Here is a 25,746-nt window from a genome sequence, read left to right as displayed (position 1 = left end):
ATGTTTGGTGATACTTGAGCGATCATCGGGCTTTCGATATTATTAATCAGCTTTTCATGATCGTCAATGGGATCTACAATCATGTTAACTATTGTTGAGGGTAATGTCACAGCATTAGCATTTGTAATTCCCGGTCTAGTACCACGTTCTTCAACAAAACTCCCCATCTCAATGTTACCAACCGTTGGACATGTAACAATGGTGTCAGCATAAACGCCACAAACCCCTTTAGACTCATTATTATTCCCTCCTATCCTGCTGTTCCTATCTATGTTGTTTTGTCAATATCCCCATCCCGGGTCCTGCCATCCTACATGAGAGTTATAATTTATGTATGTAGTATGATTATGGCCATCTAAAGGAGCTGGTAAGGAACTAACTGGCCATGATACAGTAGGGGGGATTAGGGGTTCATTGAGCAAGCTAGTCGTTACACTGGTTGGTCGGGGGTAAAAAAAGGTAAGGTCTACAATTCCAATACCTCCCTTGTTTGTTCCCCATCCCTGCCTAGTTATCCATCCTGCCACCCTTGGATCTTGGAAATTAACCACGATACAGTCCCCTCCCAAGGTTTTCGGTGTATACCCCATCCAGTCTATTCTCCTTACCCCTATGATTAACCCATCAATATCACCAGGCAGAGGACGATTTTCCCTTAACCAGTGCATGATCTTGTTTTTGAGCATCTGGAAAGTTTCTCTCTGTCCTGTGGGTAATGGTGGTACATTTATAAGAACTGCTACATAGGGGAAGGAATCTGGAGTGAGATTCACCGGGGGTTTTCTGTGGGGTGGCTTTGTCAAGGGCGGTGGGATTATTTTAGGAACTTGGGAGACGGGTTGCGGGGCAGGTTTCGATGTCTGTTGTTTATTATTTGGTTTGGTCAGTGCTAGAGTTTTGTCTACTAGAGGGCATACATTAGCCCTGTTCCCCACCACAGGAATGTTTGAGACTATCTGCTTATTGTTGGTTACTTTTGCAGATGTTGGAACTTTGCCCACTTGGGGGCAAGCTGTAGCCTCTGCACTCGTAGCAGTTGGTGGATTTTGTATCTGGGGTATTGTAGACTGTGAAGGATATGTAGTGGTCGACTGGGATTGAGCAGAACCTACGTGCGCTCTGTCAGATCTATCTGCGGGTTTTACAGTTGTTTTGGCGGTAGGATTGCTTTGCTTAGATAGTAAAGGGGAGTTATTTTGAGACCTTCTTCCCTTATCCTGGGTAACAGGGTTAATGAGAACCTGAGGCTTTGCGCTTGCATCCACCCTAGCGTTGGCTTTAATCAAGGATTTTGTGGAATAGAAATTGTCTAGTGTTGCCTGTTCAAAATGATTTAGCCTATCTGAAAGCTTGACAATTCTATCCTCAATAGGGGTGAGCAATAATCTAAGCAATTTTTCCAACTCTGGGAGCACATTTACAAGTGATAACACCTTTTCATTAGTTGATACAGTGGAGTCAGTACAAGTATTCTCTTCTTTGTCTTGACTGTCCAAAGGGGCAAGATTAATGTGTGGAGCGCTTTCTGTATAATCACTGAACGACTTTCCACAGCTTGCAATCAGTTTAGCTACCTTGAAGCTGGCCCGAATGGATGACCGGCTCGCCTGTGTTTGGCGTAGCATTGTTCTCTGCTGGGCGGCAAATCCATTTTTTAGCTTAGCCACCTTGTCTCTCCTTACTTGGCCCAGCAGGCTAGCAGACTGCCCTCCATGGCAGGTTTCATAGTGTCGGCGGATATTAAATTCTTTAAACACCGCCACTGTCTCTTTGCAGATTAAACAAACTCCCCTTTCCTTCCACTGGACAAAAAAATTGTCATCTGTCCACTGCTGTTTAAAAACTCTGCATTCTGAATCTATTTTCTGTTTCCCCAACAGTTTCGACATTTTGTTCTCTATCTTTCTTCCGTTCTTCTCGGGCTGGTAGGGGAAGTAAAGGAGACCTGATTACAATGGGTACAGATAAAGCCCTCTCTATGTTTACTTTTAGTGCACATGTTGTTAACAGCGTTTACCTTGACCTTAGGTACACCAAGTGAGTAGAAGTCGTCTATAGTGTTTAGTTAGAAAACAGCGCTCCTGTGTAGAAACGAAATAAGATAAGCGCCCCAGCGCGTAATCAAAGCGCTCCAGCGCGGTGTCCAAGGTATTCACATAAGCCCCCCAGCGGGTTGCCATGAACTGAAAGTAAAGCGCTCCAGCGTGGTGCCAAAACAAACCACAAGTAAAGCGCTCCAGCACGGTGCCAAAACAAATTCAGATTAGCGCCCCAAGGCGGTGCCCAAACATACAACCAAACCCCAAGTAAAGTGCTCCAGAGTGGTGTCGAAACAAATCCAGAATAGCGCTCCAGTGCGGTGTCAAAACAAACAGAGAAAAGCGCTCCTGCGCGGTGTCAAAGAACCTCAGTAAAGGTCGCGAACACACGGCCTCAGAAAACACGGTTCATACTTGCATAGAAGCAGGAAAGGAGAGGCATCAATCCGAAGCTCTGTGTTGACAAGAACTTCTGTGTGACGCCCCAGCGGTTTCCGGTCGCCTGGAACTGGACCGCCAACCGCCTTCTACCTGGAAGTGAGGAATACGTGTCTCTGCATGAGACAAGAAGCAAAGGATTGTTTGGGATCGTTAAGTGGGCCACTCCAATTGATTAGACAGGCCGGATGTGGCCCGGGGCCGTAGTTTGGGACCCCTGTTCTAAAGAATCAAATGCTCTTGTGGCATCTAAGAGGGCTGCCAGTGCTGGCGTCTTTGGGTTAAAATAGTGTAACACTGTGAAAAATGTGCGGAGGTTGTGTGCAGTAAGAAATGGGTTAGTGTTAAGAGCCTTTTAAATGTAGGATTTTTTTTGTTGATTTGCCAACATGGTTTAACCATGAGCATACCATGCTGAATTTGCATTTTTATTAATTAATATTTATAAAGTGTGTACAGAAACCTCTGATTTTGAGGGATCGCTGACTTCTCATTTTCCTCCTGAGATTCTCTCTTTCACATTGTCAGTCCTCTTCATGAGTTTTACATTTGAAAATTAGAGGAATGTTTGTTCACTGACTAGGGTTCTGCTATGATTTATGATTCTGTATTTCTGTTTTTCAGGGAAAATTATGCATTTCTCCGTAATATTTTATTAACAACTCTTTATTAAATATTTTAATCTTAAACTCGATCTAGAACTCGGTCCTTGAGTGGTCCAGTTTTTAATTATGAATTTACTCTGTTCGGTTTAGGGTATTGATGGGAAGGATAGTCTCTTACTGCTAGATCATTGAGAAGAATCGTGGGGCAGAACTGCCTAAGGTAAGATTTGTTGACTGAAGTTGCTTTGAAAAAGAACCAAGCTGTCTCTAAAATAGACATTTGAGTTGGTCCATTATTGTCAATCTAATTTTGCTCCAAAATAGTTTTTTGTGTAGGGGGAACAAAGATGAGCCCAAGCCCAAATGGACAGTGGTCATACCACGCAGTGCATCTGAATGAAACACTAATCCAGTGGGCTTGGTTCTTTTGAATTTCTTAAGTAAATTGACTATTTAATCAATGGTTAGTCAAAGATTCACAGTTGAGAAAACTGAACAAGGCTTTAGAACTGTTTTGTCTCCTTTTCGAGTGTTTGTTAAAATCTGCTTTTAATTCACACACCTGTTACTATTTGCACTAATTGCTGTGCTAATGTTATTCTTGTTCTGCAACATTCAGTTTAATAAATCATTACAAATGGAAAGTGCATAGCATGAGGAAGGTATAAACACAGTCAATTTATCGCAGTCAAAAACAAGTCAATGTATCTGTGTACAAGCATATTGAACTATTGCTGACGTTTTCTAGTTGGCTTACCTAATATGCATTTGTTCTACTGGACAAGGCCATAAATGTTGCTTCTCAAGCATGCTTTCAAGACAGGTTACCTCCACCAAGCCAAATGCCTCACTGCCAACTATTGGGTCTTACCCGTATTCTTGACACTTGTTTTCGAGACAGTTAATGGCCTGTCACCTACTATCGCTCTCACATCCCATTCCTATGCATGCCTCCCAACCCTATGCCCTCAAACTGCTAGCTACACTTAAGGTACCATGCACCACCAACACGTTTCGATCTTTCCACCTCATGTGCTCTCTGTAATGGAACTCCCTTCCACCTACCATGGGCCACTCTTTTACTAGAATTCCCCAAAACACTGAAAAGACAATTCTTTCAGGTTGAAAGAAGAAACTAATTTGTATTTATTTATTTATTTAATTTATAAGGCGCAACATTAAAACTAAGGCTCCCTGTTTTCCGTTTTTACTGATTTTTACAGATAAGTACAGACAGAAAACATTTATTTTCTTGTCTAGATTTATTTTTAAATATGGATAAAAACGGAAATTGGGTTGCTTTTTGAGTAATTCTAAATGTTGTCTGCCATGACTGCCAGGCCAATAGATGTGTGGATCGATAAGTAAGGGGGATAAAAAAGATGGGAAGTTTAGGAAAGAGGCTTTAACAGTAGTAGATATGCAAAAGGTTGACACTGAAATATGCATATTTTCTTATAAGTGCATTGATTTATTTTCTGTGGGTATTTTTCAACATTGAAACCTAGTAGTCAATCAAGCATGAGTGCACCTTTACTGGTTAAATCAGTGGTCCCCAAACTTTTTTCGGCGGGGGCCACATCAACTTTCCTTTCTGTGATGGGGGGCCGGGGTCAGTCTTATAACAGGAAATTATATGGGCCAAAGTGACAACCAGTATTATTGTGGAGCTTATAATGAAATGTTTATTGCAGCTGCCCTTCGCTGGGCCTTGGCGCCACCTATCGGTTTGCAAAACAAGTAATAGAAAGTCTTCTCGTGTTTTTTTGAAGTGCCACAGGTACTCCTTTTATTTTATAGATATTGATTAGATTCGAAAATAAAAACACAAGCTGATGATAATTCTTTTGCCACACAGTGAAATAACATTAATACAGAATAATTGTAATAAACATGCTGACTTTAGGGTGGTCCTGGAAGCATTCAGGCCCTTCAGGAATGGCAGATAAAAAACTAAAAAAACACAAGCAGCCCATCAGCAGATGACCTGCTGCAGTCTCATTTCGTATGTGACTTCACTGTTCAAGAAACATGTTGCCTATAAAAAGAGCATTACTATACTGAATTTTTTTTCATATTCATAGTTACTGAATTCAGCAGGCTTACCATATCTGTGTGAGCTGTGGGCTTGCTTGTGACTGGTGAGGAGATTGATGTCAGGTTCCATTCCATTTACAGCCAGTCTCAGAGACTGATGCAGGTGTTGATCTGAGAGTCATGATCTTGTCGGATTTTTTTTCAGCTTCATGCCTGAAAAAATTTGCTCACAGATATATGTGCTCCCAAAAACTGTGGATATCTTCATAGCGTGCTTTCTGATGTTGGGGTAGGTCTCGTTTGGGGGGGAAGCATAGTACTCTACGAGACAGTTGGGCTTGAATGCGTCTTTCAGCACATCACAGGTCTGCAACTCAGCCAGTTCAAATTGAAGTGAAGGCAGGGTGTCATTAATGTCGACAGCAAAAGGGTTCTGGAATATGTGAATTTCTTTAACGTGGGCATGAAGCTCACGGAACCGCATACTGAACTCCGCTCTCAGCGTTTCCAGTGCGCCCTTGCACTTCTTGGTTGGAAACGGGACCGCTGGTTTCTCAGCTGAGAGGCTCCGAGTAGCAGGGAGATGGGTGAAGTCTTGTTTTTGCACTTGTCCAACAAGCAGCGTTATTTTAACCTCAAATGCTTTGACGTGGGAATACTTGTCACTGATTAATTTTCCCTTGCCTTGGAGCTGTAAATTGAGGCCGTTTAAAATTTCTGTCACATCTGTTAAAATGGCAAGGTCCCATTTCCATTCTGTGTCGATCAGCTCTGGGACAGTTTTTCCCTTTGTCAGAAGAAAGGTGTTGATTTCGGGTAGCAGCTCGTTGAAGCGCTTCAAAACTCTACCATCTGACTTCAGCGTGGTAAAGCACGTCTCCATGGACAGACTCCAGCTCGTATAGAAAAGCTTGGAACTGCCTGTGTTTTAGTCCGTTTGCTCTGATAAAGTTTATGCAAGACACAACCACCTTCATGACTGATTCCCATTTCAGAACTTTGCAGCACAGTGCTTGCTGGTGAATCAGGCAGTGGACTTGTAGTGGGGGGTGAGTTGTTCCTCCATTTCTCTTTTCATGCGCCCCACTAGCCCCGCGACACACCAACCATACTCGGAGCACTGTCCGTTGTGATGCTAGCCAGCTTAGCCCAGTCTAAATCCAACTCTTCCATCGTTTGGTATACTTTACAAAAAATATCCTCCCCTGTCGTAGTATCTGTGAGACTTTGTAGAGCTGCGAGCTCCTCGGACACTTCAAAAGATGAATTAACTCCCCGAATAAAAATCAGCACTTGTGCTGTGTCCTGCACGTCATTGCTCTCATCCATAGCCAATGCAAAACACTCAACATCTTTAGCTTTCTCTTTCAGCTGGACATGTACATTGTACCCCATTTCTTCAATTCGCCTGGTAACTGTAGATGCGGACAGACTCACCGCGTTCAGGGCATCTTTCTTGTCCGGACACACCTCCTCCGCGACAGCGTTCAAACACTTCTTGACAAACTACCCATCACTGAACGACTTTCCACAGCTTGCAATCAGTTTAGCTACCTTGAAGCTGGCCCGAACGGATGACAGGTTCGCCTGTGTTTGGCGTAGCATTGTTCTCTACTGGGCGGCAAATCCATTTTGTAGCTTAGCCACCTTGTCTCTCCTCACTTGGCCCAGAAAGCTAGCATACTGCCCTCCATGGCGGGTTTCATAGTGTCTGCAGATATTAAATTCTTTAAACACCGCACTGTCTCTTTGCAGATTAAACAAACTGCCTTTTCCTTGCACTGGACAAAAAAATAGTCATCTGTCCACTGCTGTTCAAAAACTCTGCACTCTGAATCTATTTTCCGTTTCCCCAACAGTTTTGACATTTTGTTGTCTGTCTTTCTTCCGTTCTTCGCGGGTTGGTAGGGGAAGTAAAGGAGACCTGATTATAATGGGCACAGATAAAGCCCTCTCTATGTTTACTTCTAGTGCACATGCGGTTAACAGCGTTTACCTTGAGCTTAGGAACACCAAGTGAGTAGGAGTCGTCTATAGTGGTTAGTTAGAAAACAGCGCTCCTGTGTAGAAAAGAAAAAAGATAAGCGCCCCAGCTCGTAATCAAAGTGCTCCAGCGCGGTGTCCAAGGTATTCACATAAGCGCCCCAGCGCGTTGTCATGAACTGAAAGTAAAGCGCTCCAGCGTGGTGCCAAAACAAACCACAAGTAAAGCGCTCCAGCGCGGTGCCAAAACAAACTCAGGATAGCGCCCCAGCACGGTGCCCAAACAAACAACCAAACCCCAAGTAAAGCGCTCCAGCGTGGTGTTGAAACAAATCCAGAATAGCACTCCAGCGCGGTGTGAAAACAAACAGAGAAAAGCGCTCCTGCGCGGTGTCAAAGAACCTCAGTAAAGGTCGCGAACACACGGCCTCAGAAAACACGGTTCATACTTGCGTAGAAGCAGGCAAAGGACAGGCATCAATCCGAAGCTCTGTGTTGGTGGGAACTTCGGTGTTAAGCGATTTCCCCCTGAAGCGCTGTGAGACGCACGGCGGTTTCCGGTCACCTGGAACTGGACCGCCAACCGCCTGCTACCTGGAAGTGAGGAATACATGTCTCCGCATGAAACAAGAAGAAAAGGATTGCTTGGGATCGTTAAGTGGGCCACTCCAATTGATTAGACGGGCTGGATGTGGCCCGGGGGCCGTAGTTTGGGGACCCCTCTTCTAAAGAATCAAATGCTTTTGTGGCATCTAAGAGGGCTGCCAGTGCTGGTGTCTTTGGGGCAAAATAGTGTAACACTGTGAAAAATGTGCGGAGGTTGTGTGCAGTAAGAAATGGGTTAGTGTTAAGAGCCTTTCAAATTTAGGATTTTGTTTTGATTTGCCAACTAACCATGAGCATACCATGCTGAATTTGCATTTTTATTAATTAATATGTATAAAGTGTGTACAGAAACCTCTGATTTTGAGGGATCGGCTGACTTCTCATTTTCCTCCTGAGACTCTGTCCGAGTTTTCTGAGATTTTCTCTTTCACTAGGATATTGTCAGTCCTCTTCATGAGTTTTACACTTGAAAATTATAGGAATGTTTATTCACTGACTAGGGTTCTGCTGTGATTTATGATTCTGTATTTCTTTTTTTCTGGGAAAATTATGCATTTCTCCGTAATATTTTATTAACAACTCTTTATTAAATCTTTCAATCTTAAACTCGATCCAGAACTCGGTCCTTGAGTTGTTCAGTTTTTAATTATGAATTTACTCTGTTCGGTTTAGGGTGTTGATGGGAAGGGTAGTCTCTTACTGCTAGATCATTGAGAAGAATCGTGGGGCAGAACTGCCTAAGGTAAGATTTGTTGACTGAAGTTGCTTTGAAAAAGAACCAAGCTGTCTCTAAAATAGACAATTGAGTTGTTCCATTATTGTCAATCTAATTTTGCTCCAAAATTGTTTTTTGTGTAGGGGGAACAAAGAGGATCCCAAGCCCAAATGAACAGTGGTCATACGACACAGTGCATCTGAATGAAAACACTAATCCAGTGGGCTTGGTTCTTTTGAATTTCTTAAGTAAATTGACTATTTAATCAATGGTTAGCCAAAGATTCACAGTTGAGAAAACTGAACAAGGCTTTAGAACTGTTTTGTCTCCTTTTCGAGTGTTTGTTAAAATCTGCTTTTAATTCACACACCTGTTACTATTTGCACTAATTGCTGTGCTAATGTTATTCTTGTTCTGCAACATTCAGTTTAATAAATCATTACAAATGGAAAGTGCATAGCATGAGGAAGGTATAAACACACAGTCAATTTATCGCAGTCAAAAACAAGTCAATGTATCTGTCTACAAGCATATTGAACTATTGCTGACGTTTTCTAGTTGGCTTACCTAATATGCATTTGTTCTACTTGACAAGGCCATAAATGTTGCTTCTCAAGCATGCTTTCAAGACAGGTTACCTCCACCAAGCCAAATGCCTCACTGCCATTTATTGGGTCTTACGCGTATTCTTGGCACTTGTTTTCGAGACAGTTAATGGCCTGTCACCTACTATCTCTCTGACATCCCATTCCTATGCATGCCTCCCAACCCTATGCCCTCAAACTGCTAGCTACACTTAAGGTACCATGCACCACCAACACGTTTCGATCTTTCCACCTCATGTGCTCTCTGTACTGGAACTCCCTTCCACCTACCATGGGCCACTCCTTTACTAGAATTCCCCAAAACACTGAAAAGACAATTCTTTCAGGTTGAAGGAAGAAACTAATTTGTATTTATTTATTTATTTAATTTATAAGGCGCAACATTAAAACTAAGGCTCCCTGTTTTCTGTTTTTACTGATTTTTACAGATAAATACAGACAGAAAACATTTATTTTCTTGTTATGTTATGTTATGTTATGTTATGCGTTTTTATTTGGCGCACAGATGCTCCAGCTAAGGAGCGTCCTGGCGCCCGACAAGGCAGCAGCACAACACAACAAAACAATAAACAAACAATAATCAAACTAAGGAAATAAGAAAGTTTTCACCGCCCGGCGAAAGGAGAGTAGGTCCCTCTCGGCACGAATTACCGGCGGCAGGGAGTTCCACAGAACCGCCGCGCGAACTTGAAACGAGCGCCCTCCTGCCCTACTCCGTTTAAAGCGTGGCACAACAGCCAATTCCAAGTCCGCAGATCTTAAGGCTCGGGTTGGGGTGTAGTGAGCTAGAAGAGCCATAAGAATCGTTGCTGGGGACCCCTTCAGAATCTTGTAAGCGACACAAAGGACCTTAAACTGGATCCGCTGGGCCACCGGGAGCCAGTGCAGTGCACGCAGAGTGCTAGTGGTAGGGCAGAATCTTGGTAGGCCTACCACCGCTCTAGCTGCGGCGTTCTGGATCCGTTGTAAACGCCCAATCTCTGCTTGATTCAGTCCAACCAGTAGGGAACTCGCATAGTCCAGCCTAGAGATGACAGTGGCTTGGATCATGAGCTGCCTCATGGGGGCATCGAAAAAACTAAGCACTGGACGAAGCCCACGCAGGATACCAAAGCAGCAGGCAGCCGTCCGTTTGGCATGACACACAAACGTAAGGGTAGGGTCCAGCCAGACCCCGAGGTTCTTAAGCTCGGCGACTGGGATGGGAGCAGGACCCAACTCCCCTGGCCACCATCTCTCTCCCCAAAGATCCGGTTGTCTGCCAAAGACCATGACCTCGGTCTTACTAGCGTTCAGCTGGAGACAGTTGGACGTCATCCTGCTGGCGACCGCCCGCATTCCTTGTTGAAACCTGGGGGCATCGACTTCAGCGTCCCCGCTGATCGTGACCGCTAGCTGGGTGTCATCGGCGTATGACACCATCGTCATACCCCATTGCCTGACAACCTCAGCTAGCGGCCTTACGTAAAGGTTGAACAACGTAGGACTCAGCGAGGAGCCTTGGGGGACCCCCAGGTTCAACGGATGGAATTTGGACTGGTAAGGTGGGACGGTCACGCTAAAGGCCCGGTTGGCTAAAAACGACCGGAACCACTGGAGAGCAATGCCGGTGACGCCAGCCTCCTCTAAGCGCCACAGAAGGATCGGGTGCGAGACGGTGTCAAAGGCAGCGCTCAGGTCTAATAGCACCAGCGCTGCCGTTTGTCCCGCGTCAAGCACGGAGCGAAGATGCTCCACCATATAAAGCAGAGCCTTCTCCGTGCTGTGACCGGCCCTAAACCCATTCTGCGTAGCATCGAGGATATCTGCATGGCGGAGATGTTCCGAGAGGACTGCGTTGACATGCGCCTCAGTCACCTTAGCCGGCCACGGCAGGAGTGAAATTGGCCGATAGCTCTCAGGCTTGCTACCGTCCAGGCTAGGTTTCTTGAGGATAGGATGAACCATGGCTCGCTTCCACTTCAGTGGGACCTCGCCAGATGTGAGTGACGAGTTGATCAGAGAACATAGCGGCGAGATCTCATGTACCGCTAGGTCTTTGAACACAGCTGGGCAAAGCGGGTCCTCTGGGGACCCCGACTTCACCTGCCGAGCCAAAGTGTCGAGACTATCAGATGTTAGGATAGGAAAGGAATGCAGCCCCTCAGATGGTAACGGCTTAAGAGGTGGATTAGCCGCGGGGGTGGTCACCGGAAAGGCTCGATAAATGGCATTCACCTTTTCCAGAAAGAACTCTGCCAGTTTTTCACAGTGCTCCACCGAGCTCTGGTGCGTCGAAGTTACCTTCTTGGCCGTGAGGTCTTTCAGTACCTTAAAGATAGCCTTAGACGGGTTCGAACTTGTCCTAAATTGTGCAGCATAGAAGGCGGCACGGGTTCTACACACTGCCCGGTGATACAATTTCACCGTAGACAGGTAGAGAACCTTCTTCATGCTGTTATAAGACTTGCGCCAAGCCCGCTCTGCACGCCTACAAGAGACCTTCAGTGCCCGTAGCGAGTCATCGTACCAAGGGCTGGCTTTGCCGGTTCCAGTTTTACAGCGTACCAAGGGAATGAGTGTGTCTAAAGCCCTGGAAACCCAATGGCAAGACCTGTCATAGACCTGATCAGCCGACCCCGTGATGTCAAATGAGTCGGCCGATAGGAGATGGAAAAACTCGTCCAGCTTGAGTTTATTCCAACGACGTCTTGGAATAGTACACACCACTGGCTTAGGTTGTCTAGCCGGTATAGGGCACTGGATCTGTATCCAGTAATGATCAGTCCATGCTAGAGGTGTGTAGCTGGAGATGCAGGCATCCGTAAGATTGGTAAGAAACGGATCGAGGGTATGACCCCCTGAATGGGTGGGCTGTGCCGCCAGCTGAATCAGCTGGAGCGCCTCGAGATCGGCTACAAAACTGGACACCGTGGGGCTCGCTATGTTGTCAAAGTGCAGATTTAAATCTCCAATGATGGAGAAATTGGAGCACCCCACAGCCAGTTCACTAATGGCATCAGGTAGCGCCGTTCTAAAAGCCACTTCACTCCCTGGGGGCCGATATATCAGTAGCCCCGACAGGGTGAAATTAGGTGTAATAGCTACCTTAAACATTGCACTTTCGCAACCCGAGATTTTTTGACCATGCCACGTACATGAGTAGCATGACTTAACCGCAAGGGCTATTCCTCCGCCTCTAGAAGCTCGGTTCAAAGTGAATACCGAGTATTCCGGCGGGAAGGCCAGATTGACAACGGCCGAGTCGGCATCCTGCAGCCAGGTCTCCGTCAGGCAAAACACGTCAGGAGCATCCTTATCTAGCAGATCGAAAATATCTAGATGGTGCCTGACAAGCGACCTAGTGTTTAGGTTCCAGATTCTGATATGAGACTGTGGACTAATGGCCACCGTGATTTTATCCCTACAGTCCCTACTTACGGGGGCAGAAAGTGTGAAACATCCGCATCCACACGTAAAAGGGCCGCACAAGGGATCCACACGAGGCGCAGTACAAGTCACCCCAGACCGGTTGATGGCAGCCAGGCTGTCTCTGGTGTAACACAGCATGGTAAACAGGAGGACGGCCAGGAGAGGGCTCAGAGTCCAGCCACGTCCAGCACGTCCTGTCGCGGACGGGCGCAGACGGGCAGGACTCTGGCACGACTCCGGCCACGCGAGGACGCGCCCGCTCCGCGATCCCGCTACGCTGGGGGGGGGGAGCATTAAGTAGGCGTCCCCTCGCTGGCTCATGCGCAGTCAAGCGCTGTCGGAAGGAAGCTGCTCTGCCCCTCTCTAAGATGGCGCCCACCCCAGGAACCAAGCCCGCCAAGCGGCGGTGGGGGACACAATTTAAGGTGCAGGTGAGGGGGTTTTTTAAAATGAGCCCAGCAGTCTGCTAAGCGCTAACGCGCAACACAAATCACACCCAAAATGCAAATTTCAATTTTAAAACGCGCCACGCGCTCCTGCAGCAAAGCGCTCCGCTACCTTGTCAGATGGAATAGAGCCGGGACTCGCCTTAAGTAGGCGTCCCCTCGCTGGCTCATGCGCAGTCAAGCGCTGTCGGAAGGAAGCTGCTCTGCCCCTCTCTAAGATGGCGCCCACCCCAGGAACCAAGCCCGCCAAGCGGCAGTGGGGGACACAATTTTAGGTGCAGGTGAGGGTTTTTTTTAAAAATGAGCCCAGCAGTCTGCTAAGCGCTAACGCGCAACACGAATCACACCCAAATGCAAATTTCAATTTTAAAACGCGCCACGCGCTCCTGCAGCAAAGCGCTCCGCTACCTTGTCTTCTTGTCTAGATTTATTTTTAAATATGGATAAAAACGGAAATTGGGTTGCTTTTTGAGTAATTTTAAATATTGTCTGCCGTGACTGCCAGGCCAATAGATGTGTGGATCGATAAGTAAGGGGGCTAAAAAAGATGGGAAGTTTAGGAAAGAGTCTTTAACAGTAGTAGATATGCAAAAGGTTGACACTGAAATATGAATATTTTCTTATAAGTGCATTGATTTATTTTCTGTGGATATTTACAACATTGAAACCTAGTAGGCAATCAAGCATGAGTGCACCTTTACTGGTTAAATCAGTGGTCCCCAAACTTTTTTCGGCGGGGGCCACATCAACTTTCCTTTCTGTGATGGGGGCCGGGGTTAGTCTTATAACAGGAAATGATATGGGCCAAAGTGACAACCAGTATTATTGTGGAGCTTATAATGAAATGTCTTTTGCAGCTGCCCTTCGCTGGGCCTTGGCGCCACCTGTCGGTTTGCAAAAAAAGTAATAGAAAGTCTTCTCGTGTTTATTTGAAGTACCACAGGTACGCCTTTTATTTTATAGATATTGATTAGATTCGAATTATAAAAACACGAACTGATGATACTTTTTTTGCCACACAGTGAAATAACATTAATACAGAATAATTGTAATAAACAGGCTGACTTTAGGGTGGTCCTGGAAGCATGCAGGCCCTTCAGGAATGGCAGATAAAAAAACACAAGCAGCCCATCAGCAGATGACCTGCTGCAGTCTCATTTCGTATGTGACATCACTGTTTAAGAAACATGTTGCCTATAAAAAGAGCATTACTATACTGACATTTTTTTCATATTCATAGTTACTGAAATCAGCAGGCTTACCCTATCTGTGTGAGCTCTGGGCTTGCTTGTGACTGGTGAGGAGATTGATGTCAGGTTCCATTCCAGTTACAGCCAGTCTCAGAGACTGATGAAGGTGTTGATCTGAGAGTCTTGATCTTGTCGGATTTTTTTTCAGCTTCATGCGTGAAAAAGTTTGCTCACAGATATATGTGCTCCCAATAACTGTGGACATCTTCATAGCGTGCTTTCTGATGTTGGGTAGGTCTCGTTTGGGAGGGAAGCATAGTCCTCTACGAGACAGTTGGGCTTGAATGCGTCTTTCAGCACATCACAGGTCTGCAACTCAACCATTTCAAATTGAAGAGAAGGCAGGGTGTCATTAATGTCGGCAGCAAAAGGGTTCTGGAATATGTGAATTTCTTTAACGTGGGCATGAAGCTCACGGAACCGCATACTGAACTCTGCTCTCAGCGTTTCCAGTGCGTCCTTGCACTTCTTGGTTGGAAACGGGACCGCTGGCTTCTCAGCTGAGAGGCTCCGAGTAGCAGGGAGATGGGTGAAGTCTTGTTTTTGCACTTGTCCAACAAGCAGCGCCATTTTAACCTCAAATGCTTTGACGTGGAAATACATGTCACTGATTAATTTTCCCTTGCCTTGGAGCTGTAAATTGAGGCCATTTAAAATTTCTATCACATCTGTTAAAAAGGCAAGGTCCCATTTCCATTCTGTGTCGATCAGCTGTGGGACAGTTTTTCTCTTTGTCAGGAGAAAGGTGTTGATTTCGGGTAGCAGCTCGTAGAAGCGCTTCAAAACTCTACCGCGGCTTAACCATCTGACTTCAGCGTGGTAAAGCACATCTCCATGGACAGACTCCAGCTCGGATAGAAAAGCTTGGAACTGCCTGTGTTTTAGTCCGTTTGCTCCGATAAAGCTTATGCAAGACACAACCACCTTCATGACTGATTCCCACTTCAGAACTTTGCAGCACAGTGCTTGCTGGTGAATCAGGCAGTGGACATGTAGTGGGGGTGAGACCTCGTTCCTCCATTTCTCTTTTCATGCGCCCCACTAGCCCCCGCGACGCACCAACCATACTCGGAGCACCGTCCGTTGTGATGCTAGCCAGCTTAGCCCAGTCTAAATCCAACTCTTCCATCGTTTGGTGTACTTTACAAAAAATATCCTCCCCTGTCGTAGTATCCGTGAGACTTTGTAGAGCTGCGATCTCCACGGACACTTCAAAAGATGAATTAACTCCCCGAATAAAAATCAGCAGTTGTGCTGTGTCCTGCACGTCATTGCTCGCATCCATTGCCAATGCAAAACACTCAAAATCTTTAGCTTTCTCTTTCAGCTGGACATGTACATTGTGCCCCATTTTTCAATTTGCCTGGTAACTGTAGATGCGGACAGATTCACCGCGTTCAGGACATCTTTCTTGTCCGGACAGACCTCCTCCGCGACAGCGTTCAATCACTTCTTGACAAACTCCCCATCACTGAACGACTTTCCACAGCTTGCAATCAGTTTAGCTACTTTGAAGCTGGCCCGAACGGATGACAGGTTTGCCTGTGTTTGGTGCTTGTCCTGGGCGGCAAATCCATTTTATAGCTTAGCCACCTTGTCTCTCCTCAGTTGGCCCAGCAAGCTAGCATACTGCCCTCCATGGCGGGTTTCATAGTGTCGGCAGATATTAAATTCTTTAGACACCGTCACTGTCTCTTTGCAGATTAAACAAACTGCCTTTTCCTTGCATTGGACAAAAAAATAGTCATCTGTCCACTGCTGCTTAAAAACTCTGCACTCTGAATCTATTTTCCGTTTCCCCAACAGTTTCGACATTTTGCTGTCTGTCTTTCTTCCGTTCTTCTCGGGCTGGTAGGGGAAGTAAAGGAGACCTGATTACAATGGGCACAGATAAAGCCCTCTCTATGTTTACTTCTAGTGCACATGCGGTTAACAGCGTTTACCTTGAGCTTAGGACCATCAAGTGAGTAGAAGTTGTCTATAGTGGTTAGTTAGAAAACAGTGCTCCTGTGTAGAAACGAAAAAAGGTAAGCGCCCCAGCTCGTAATCAAAGCGCTCCAGCGCGGTGTCCAAGGTATTCACATAAGCGCCCCAGCGCGTTGTCGTGAACTGAAAGTAAAGAGCTCCAGCGAGGTGCCAAAACAAACCACAAGTAAAGCGCTCCAGCACGGTGCCAAAACAAACTCAGGATAGCGCCCCAGCGCGGTGCCCAAACAAACAACCAAAACCCCAAGTAAAGCGCTCCAGCGTGGTGTTGAAACAAATCCAGAATAGCGCTCCAGCACCGTGTCAAAACAAACAGAGAAAAGCGCTCCTGCGCGGTGTCAAAGAACCTCAGTAAAGGTCGCGAACACATGGCCTCAGAAAACACGGTTCATACTTGCGTAGAAGCAGGCAAAGGATAGGCATCAATCCGAAGCTCTGTGTTGGCGGGAACGTCTGTGTTAAGTGATTTCCCCCAGAAGCGATGTGAGACGCCCCAGCGGTTTCCGGTCGCCTGGAACTGGACCGCCAACCGCCTGCTACCTGGAAGTGAGGAATACGTGTCTCCGCATGAAACAAGAAGCAAAGGTTTGTTTGGGATCGTTAAGTGGGCCACTCCAATTGATTAGACGGGCTGGATGTGGCCCAGGGGCCGTAGTTTGGGAACCCCTGGGTTAAATATATGTAGAAATATACTAATTTGAGCTTCATTTTCCCACAAAACCCAAAACAAATATAGATAAATACAGATAAAATTAGCAACAAATAAAAATTGATAAATACAGACAGAAATGTAAAAAAAAAAAATACCATAAAACCGGGATCCCTAATTACATCCCACCTTACTATAAATACATAAAACTCTTACAAAAGTCCAGCTCACCATGCTGTAATTATGTTTAATTCATGCCTGTAGGATTCACTTGCTAGTTATATATCAGAGACATAGTCAAATGTTTTGTCATAGCTAAACGCACTCGCAGAACATGCAGCTTACTGATACCACAACAACTGCGGCTGGTGCAGGTAAGAGTGGTTGGGCGGTGGTGCCAGGTTAGGAAGGGATTCGATAGACAGCCACAAGGGAAAATTTAATAAATAATTGATCTTCCCTAGTCGTAGTCTGCTGAAATCCCCCCCACCCGGCCCCACCGCTCTTACGTGCACAGGCCGAGGTTGTACCACAACAGTTATTTCATCTAATCTATGTTACCGATCACAAACTCCACGGATTTATGCGCCATCATCAACGCTACTTAAAACCTTAAAACACTTCTGATCGAATTGTTGCTTCTGTCTAATAAATAAAATAATTACATATAAAGAAAATAATGGGCTGACATGATTTATGGTGGGAGCAGCAAGTTATTGAAACTTTTGCCACCTTGGGTATTTTGCTAGTTCTTTAAACCGTAGTTTATTTCATTGCTATAGTCCTCAGGTCTGAGGTACATGGAAATCCCAGACCAAAGTCCCACCTACAAGTTCAGTTATTCCAGTAGAGTAACTCCCCTTAGTGGTCAAATGGAATTTCATGGTCTGCCAATTTACCACTGACGTGCTACGTTTTTATCAAACGATTTTGGCTGCTCAGTTCAGACAAAACCTCTAGGTTCAATTTAAAGGGTAAATATGGAACTAATCAGGGAACTGGACCTAGAATTATTGATTATCCTGGTAATTTCTTATTTCTTATGGGTTCACTGGGTGAACGTTCTATTCACTGCTAACTGCTCACAAGAGATTAACGTACCTGCATATTAGTAACTACGAGTCAGACTTAACATAAATCTGGGGCACTCATAATGATCCCCTAAAAAGGATTATCTTTATTACATAGAGATGTAACTTGTGGTTTAGTATTGACCTGTGAAACACGTACTCTTTATGCATACACCTAGTGCACCTACTATGGTCTGGGTTAAATATAGGTATTCTCTACAATGTGATTGTTAGAAACACAGGCAGAAAAAAAAATCAATGGCAAAACTCACCGGAGTTTCAGCTTCTGTTAGCTCAGTAAAACTCTTTAGTTTCGGGTCAGATGTGGGTGTTTGAGGTGTTTCGTCTTCTAGGATATCTGTAACTGTTAAAAAAAATATACGGTTTAGACCTGGTGTAGAAGATAAGGAAAAACCAGTGTTAGCTTGTCCAAAGCCAGGATGTAGTTACGTGTTAAACAAGATCTGAAGTAGTGCAACTCAGACCCAGGGGCTTAGCTTCGGTAGTAAGATTTGGGGTGGGGGAGTGAGCTTCAGTCACACTGGGATATCTTGTTAAAACATATTATCTGAGAAGCAGGACATGAGGAGGGCTTAAGGGGTAGTGAAAAGAGAGAGGAGGGCAGATTGTTAAGGGCTCTCAAAATAAAATTTTCAAAATAATCAACATTTTTGAGGCCATAAGAGGAGAGAGAAAGAAAGTTAGTGTTTGTATGTATTTTTGTCAGTGTGGGCATTTACAAATTCCAGGTGAAATATGACTCTAATCATACCTGACTGAGAGCCCTTGTACCTAGCTACTTACTGCAAAATACATTTTTAGGGGGGTGTAATACCCTGAACACCCCTCCCCCAGAAGCTACACGCCTGCCCATCAATGTACAGAATTAAATTGAAGCTTTAAGCAAATCAGAACTTTAAAAAGTCATAATTAATCCACAGTCCAACTTATACTCCACAAGCCAATCAGAGTGAGCAGATAAAGACAAAGGCCCTTCTCACCAAACCTGGATTAAATGAGGAAATATTAATCTTCCCATGAGTAACAGAGTGTGGTGGTGTAAAACCAACAGCAGACAAAATTGCTCCTTCACTGTCCTTTTAGCAGTGGCTTTGTGACTTGTGTCACATGATTTTCAATGTCAGTATAGCATTCCCATAGGCTAGTGCTATATCATGAGGTTGGTAATGAGTGCAGGTTTGCCACTTATTGAATTGCTCTACAATAATTCCAACTTTCATTGCTATGCTACTGCAATGTGCTGCTTTCCCACTTGAGGACTTCAGTGTCCTCGATGTCCTGTGATCATGTGGGGTTGGTGGCATGAATATGGCCCGCCCTTCCTCAAGCCACTTGTTGCTAATGATAAGTTGTTCCTTTCCTTTTGAAACATTCACAGGCAGCCTAGTGTCGCAAGGTTTCCACTTTTCAGTAGGAACTATTCTTTTGTTGGACAACATAAATATTGGGATGGTGCCAGACTGATTCCATGCACCCCTCAGGATATGTTGGCCGATAGTTCTGCTAGCTCACAGTGCCACCAAAGTACCCCTAAGCCTGGCAAAGTAACTAATGGTTTGGGCAAACTCCGAACATGACAACTGTGACCCCCAAGGACTCATGGTAACAGATCTAGAACCCTTTCACTCAGTAACTCAAGCTCTCTCAGTGAATAATACAAGACATACACAAAGTGGAGTTTTCAATATTTATTGAACCATTGCGATTCTTGTATAAAAGATATGTGCTGAAATGATTAATAGACAGAACCATGCAAATGTGATTAGCAATATAAGAACAGTGAAAAGAATGAATGATTCCATCATTGTGCTAAAACAGTGTATATATGCTGGCATATAAGTGCTGTGTATAGTGTACTACTTATCCGTTCCCTAAGCTAGGAGCCTAGGCGACTGATCTACTAAGAATCCCCTACTGGATTATCTAAATCTCCATTAACTGAGGGAAGGTATGTAGGCCCCTGTTGATGTAGCATGATTTTAAAAATCACAATACAAAACATGTTTACTGATTAAAGACACAAAAAGGTGAAACTGCACTTTACACTCGTTAACACCACATGAAAATGAAACAAAGGTAGTAGAAGGACCATGATAGCATGCTGTTAAATGTAAGATGAAGAAAACATACATACAAAGCAATACTAATACATATATAAATGAGTTGCACTAATAACAGTTTCTTTTGAAAATGCTGTTTATTAACGGTTATTGATGGAATTAAGCTATTAATAAGTGGCCTAGTGTTTCGAATGCTTTCTGTTTGAGTGCACTATTTAGAAACGTCGGTGCAAAATCATGTAGAAACTAGATACGATCTTGAAATTTAGCATAATAATACAAGAGGTTCTTTGGAAAGTAAAAAAACTAATTTTGTAGTATCATCTTTGAAAATTATACACTTATAAGAATGTTGAGAACAATTGTGGTAGTAGGGTACTTCTAACATTAGCTATCTTCATGTAATAATCTCTGGTGAAAGCTCAATATATTCTCTATTTGAATTGATTTTACTAAAGCTATATTTTATATGATTTAGAGTTTATTTCATTTAAAATGTGTGATGCTAACTCGAAGGCTTTTTCGAAAATGTTTTTTCTCTATTGCTGACCTTTCCCCTGACTTAATAAGGTGGACCATTTATCACTAGTGAAATGTTGCTTTATTTGTTCTGTACATTTATAAACCCAGACAATTCTGGATGTTTCTTGAACGGTCTCAGTGAAATATTCCTGTGGGAACAGGATTTCAGATACTGCTATAGATAATTACTTTGTATCTCTTTTTCACCGATGTTAGGCCTATGTGGACTTTCAAATCTCTTGTTTTGCATGACCAGCATGGGAAAGCATCTCACTGTTGCAAGTGTAAGTGTCCTGGGTGACATTATGTGAATTTGAACATACAATAGTCTTCCAATGGTGGTGTGATGCTACATTACTGGGACACTGTTAGAGATTTTATAAAAGAAAAAACCCCAAAGGAGGGGCATCGCCATACTTTTTCTTCTACCCTTGAGAGCAGATGCTATGCTGATCGAGTTTTGATGATTACTAAAAACGTTTGCCTTACTTTGGACTGCGTTGCTAATTCTACATTTGGTAGCTGAAGGACTGAAATATTCTTTGCCTAACCAGTTTTATTTCCTTTATTTCCTAGTTTATGTTAATGGACTCACCTTTAATGGACTCTAAATCTAAATTATTTACCCTTCTTTGTAGGATATGAGCTGTCAGACAACAAACTATCCTTCAGCCTTAAGGGTGGTAGGAGTCTGTAACTCTGTACACTGATTTTATAATAACCATCTGATAAAGCCTGCTGAAATGTTTGCTGTTTTTATACACGCAGTGATATTCTTAACTGAAATTCTCAAGAGATTGCCAGTGGCCATAAACTTGGAATCTTTAAAACAATAACCAAATTAATCTAATTTCTGTCTGAGTCTATCATGAAGTCTTGTTGGTTCTTCCAGTGCTATTTTGCAAAGGTTTTAGATGTGTTGTCGGGAGAAACAGCGAGCTCCGTCAGAACATCAGGTGTTACTTCTTTTATTCTGTGTTGCTGTTGCAGAGCTTTTTATCTGCCTAACCCTAACTCGACTTCACCTCTGCAGTAGGTTGGGTCTTCCCATTTCTATTCTTTATTTCTACAGCATGGTTTCAAGAGTGGTGTTCCTAAATCTGATCCCACATTTGTGAGCTGGCTGTCAATTGAAACACATTGGACAGATAAGGTGGTGTTTGGTCATCCTATATTTCTACTCCTACTATTGGCGGAGAAAGATTTGTAAGCGGATCATTGCCTCTGTGGTAAATGCTGCAGATTGTCTGATCATAAAGGGCCCAGTGCAGTTGGATTAGTAAGGAAAGTAGGCATATAATACAATTTTACCAGGCTTGTTCAGAAACACCATCTTGGTTGCAGGTTGGGCATCCCTTCTCACAGAGGGTAAACATGAATCAGCTGTGCTGAAATGCTGACAGAAGTGATGACCTCACTATGACAGCTGAGTGCTCCTCTAATTAGACTACAGAAATGCACGTGTATTTATAACAACAGCACTCATGCTTCTGTGTCGAGGCTTCAGCTGAGTTGACAATGTTTATGGTCTCTGAGATAGCGCTGTCACCTTATGGACGAATAATAAACAACAACATTTGCACAATGTCTGTGCAGGCCTTGTACCTAATGATCAAGGTGTCATGATAATGTACTCATGAAGTGGAATTGTAAGCAATGTGGATTCAGAGAAACTAATCTTGCACTGTCACGTAAGCAAATGTGTGGCCGAAGTCAGTGTGTGGAAGAAGAAGGCAACTTTACAAACGCATACATGCAAAATAATGGCTGTGTTTCTTCCCGGGCTTAATCTAGCCATGTCACACTAGGACTAACAACTCAAGCGATTAAATGAGGAACACAGGGAAGCACAACCAAGATGCAAGCAGTACCAGAGGCTGGCAACAACTGACAATGAACCTCCAGCTGCCAACATTCACAGTGCCATATAATGTTCCTTTATAAAGAATAGCAGACAGACTTTAACTATTTGGCCCTGGCATACAAAATTTCTAAATCTGCCATCATCTACTTGCGTATCCTGAAAACAATCTGTGACCTGATTCCAACCAAGCATCTGAGAATAGCTGTGCAAGCATTCGTTACATCAATACTGCACTTTGGCAATGTAATTTTTTTAATGGTAATACCATTCACATAAGTAACCCTACTTAAAGCGGTCTTTCACTAAACAGCTAGACTTATACTCTCTTCTTACTAATTCAAGTCCATCACATCTATCCTTAGGGATCTCCACTAGATTCCAACAAGAACTCAATTCAAAATATGCTGTCTGTGCCACAAGGGCACTCACAAACAATACACACACAAAAAATGCCCACTCCATCACAGAACTCCTCACCATTTTGGAAGGTACAAAAATGGCTCATATCACTTATAGAAGTAACAAAGTACAAAAATTCATCCACCAGCAAGGAATCCTTCTGTGATGCAGCCACAACTGCTTGGAACTATCATCCTCCTAACCTACAAAAACAAACCCCTATCACTTCTTAAGACTCACCTGCTCAAACAATTGCTAATCTACCATCAAAATGGAATAAGCCCAAGTAGGGACGCGTTACACATAACCATTGGCAGTTATGTATGCATTTTTCTTTTTTTTCCCGATTCATAAATTACCCATCCTGTTTACTCATTCTGGTTGAAATGTAGATCGCCCCAAGACCCTCCTGTGTCAATGAGTGCTTTAGACATATTCAAATAAATAAATAAATATTTATTCACAGCATGCAGATGGACACTCGCAATTTCTCCCACTTCAGGGTTAAGTGAGAAAATTGAAGGGCATGAAGGTCAATTTGGTGGTTTGGGTTAAAAAACTATAGAGACATGTTAGAGAAGAGTAAGTCATAGAGTAAGGAGAGAAAAAGGAATTGGAGAAAGGGTGTGCTATTCTAGGAGCAACAGTGAATGTAGATGGGAATAAAGATGTTTAGCTGCATTTTCTTCCACGTGTTACCTCTACATACAATACTAAAGACCTAATTGACTGATGGCTGTAAGTGGATGTCTAATTCGCTCAGCTGCTTGTGCCACTTCCCTGTTTGATGGGTGGATGAAGTTAATAACTGGCATCATCATTGAGAATGCCTTGTTGGCAGTGGCGAGACTCTAACTATGATGGCAAACCACCTCCCTTTAGTTACTGTAGCTGATCCTTCATCACTTCTAGCGGTGTCTCCTCCATTACTGCCATGTAAACAAATTCTGACTGACATGGAACTGCATGAAAAAGTGTCTTACTTATAGGAAGAAAACTCACAACACATGAGGACTAGTTTTAACTGGACGGATAATAATACTGTTATTTTTCGGTACCCACATTTTTGACGCAAATACCACAATGTTGGAATGGCATTGTATATTTGCTATTCATGTCATCTTTTTCCACACTGCAGCTCCTGCCATCCTCGGATTAGCAACCTTAGGGATCATAAACTCTGTGTCAAAGGCGGGTATCCCTAAATGTGAATGATCGTCTATTGCCATCTTTGCATTGGACTGTGTATGTTCTTTTGGTGACAGAATTTTCAAAATTTTTGGGTGATCATTAGAATTTAATCTATAAGATTATTTTCACAATAATTGAATTGCAGTCTAGGGATTTGCAAAATATTGAAGGATTTTGTTTGGCAACTTCACATAATTTTCTTTAAGCTTTTCCTGATTCACGAAGTGTAAAGGTGGTGAGGTAAAAACAAACACAAAGTAGTAAGAAAAGGAATAATTTTAGTGCCCCAGCCCTGCAGCAGAAAATGAAAGCAGATATGGTAAGGGCTTCGAGCAGCAAAGCATTGCAATTTGCTAGCAAGTGGCAGTTGCTGAGGAGCTACTTACCCGTTGCCTCTGCCAGCTAATATCAGTCGTAAGGAGGAGCAAGTAAATCCCCACTGCAGGGAGGTGTTATGTCCCGCCAGACTGGAAGGTACAGTCGACCCTAAAAGCAGCACCCACGGGGCCTGACAGTAAAAGGTTGCAATGATGGCCCACGGGGGGAAGTAGGGTCGCAGACCAGTCTTCCCCTGGGTTCTTTCGCGCAGGAAGGACTAAGCTGGGGTTAAGGGGTGGAGTTGGGGAGGGGTATAAGGGTATAGGGGAGGAAGGAACTTCTTCTTCCTGTATCCAGCGCCATCGGGAGGGTAGGAAGTACATTTTTGGAGTGTAGGGATTTGCTATTTGGTGCAGGTCTAGAGTTAGTTGCCGGCCAATTTGGACGATTGGTGGCTATTCATGGGCGTGCTCTGCGGGACGAGTGCGGCGATACACTCAGTGGAGGCGGGTTTCTGCACTGAGCAATGGGGGGGGAAGTGGAGGATGTCCATGAGGCCCTGCGCTTGTTGGGTTGCGCTGGCCGTGAAGACCTTCTAAGGCCCGGCGTGTTGGAGCAGGCATAGGTCGGGATGACCCGGACACCACGATCTGCTTCCGCGGGTGTGGCTGCAGCGGTGGTGGCTTGTATGGATGAGCCACCACCGGAATCACGAGGTACGGCAGGCAGGGGGCGGGGCGTAGTAAAAAAAGAGCCTAAGCATCGAGAAAGGCGTCAGAGCCTGCCTGCGCGGCTGCCTGAGTCTGGGAAGACGAGCTGACGGTTGAAGTAGGCAGGCCTGGGGATCACAGCTGCATCGGAGCTACCAGACGGAGAGTTGTAGACTATGTGGATACAAAACAGAATCACTAGCTCACTTTTTGTGTGTTTGTCCGGCTCTCCTGGCACAACGTCGCTGATTCTTAAAACAGATCTGCAACGAGTTAAAAATCCGCACCTGCAGGCAAACGGTAACTTGTTGGCTGGGAGGGAGTTCAATTATTTTGGCTTGCCGGGGAATAAAATTCTTGGCAGAAGTGAAAAAATGCCTGAGTCGTGTGGAACAAGGACAGGGCTAATGAAGTGGGTCACCAACGCTGCCTCGATCCTAATCAGGCCCGGACTGGCAATGCCGGGCACCGGGCAATCCCCCGGTAGGCTGCCAGGGATGGGGGCCGGTTTTTTGACCGTGGGCCGGTTTTGTTGCTGGGTGGGGCTGGAGCCGATTTTTAACACACAGTAGTAGTCAGTCACTGACTCACTACTGTACTCTGCTGCGTCTGGCAGTGTCTGCGTGCGTGTCACTCGCTCCAGAGCCTCTATGCAGTAAAATGCACCATTTAAACAATCACACTGAATTTCAATCATCTGCGGATGCGTTCCGTTCAGGATAGATGCATTTGGCGCAGGCGCAGCAGTGCCAGTTTAGGGGGTGGGTGGGTCGCATGCACAGGCTGATCCTAGTCTTCAGTTCAATCACCTTAGGGGGGTG

At 44.4% G+C, this 25,746-nt stretch overlaps 1 protein-coding gene across 1 annotated transcript in view; it reads right to left on the bottom strand.

Moving 5' to 3' along the window:
- Positions 1 to 25,746, bottom strand: part of PDPN (podoplanin) — a 327,323-nt gene that overhangs the window by 107,660 nt on the left and 193,917 nt on the right. Inside the window, exon 2 of the mRNA XM_086921860.1 lies at positions 18,113 to 18,204. Within this exon, the coding sequence (XP_086777986.1) occupies positions 18,113 to 18,204 (92 nt within the window). The remainder of the gene's footprint in view (positions 1 to 18,112; positions 18,205 to 25,746) is intronic.

This window comes from Lissotriton vulgaris, chromosome 5 (genome assembly GCF_964263255.1).
Source record: "Lissotriton vulgaris chromosome 5, aLisVul1.2, whole genome shotgun sequence".
NCBI classification, from domain to species: domain Eukaryota; kingdom Metazoa; phylum Chordata; class Amphibia; order Caudata; family Salamandridae; genus Lissotriton; species Lissotriton vulgaris.
This window is presented reverse-complemented; position numbering and strand designations above follow the sequence as displayed.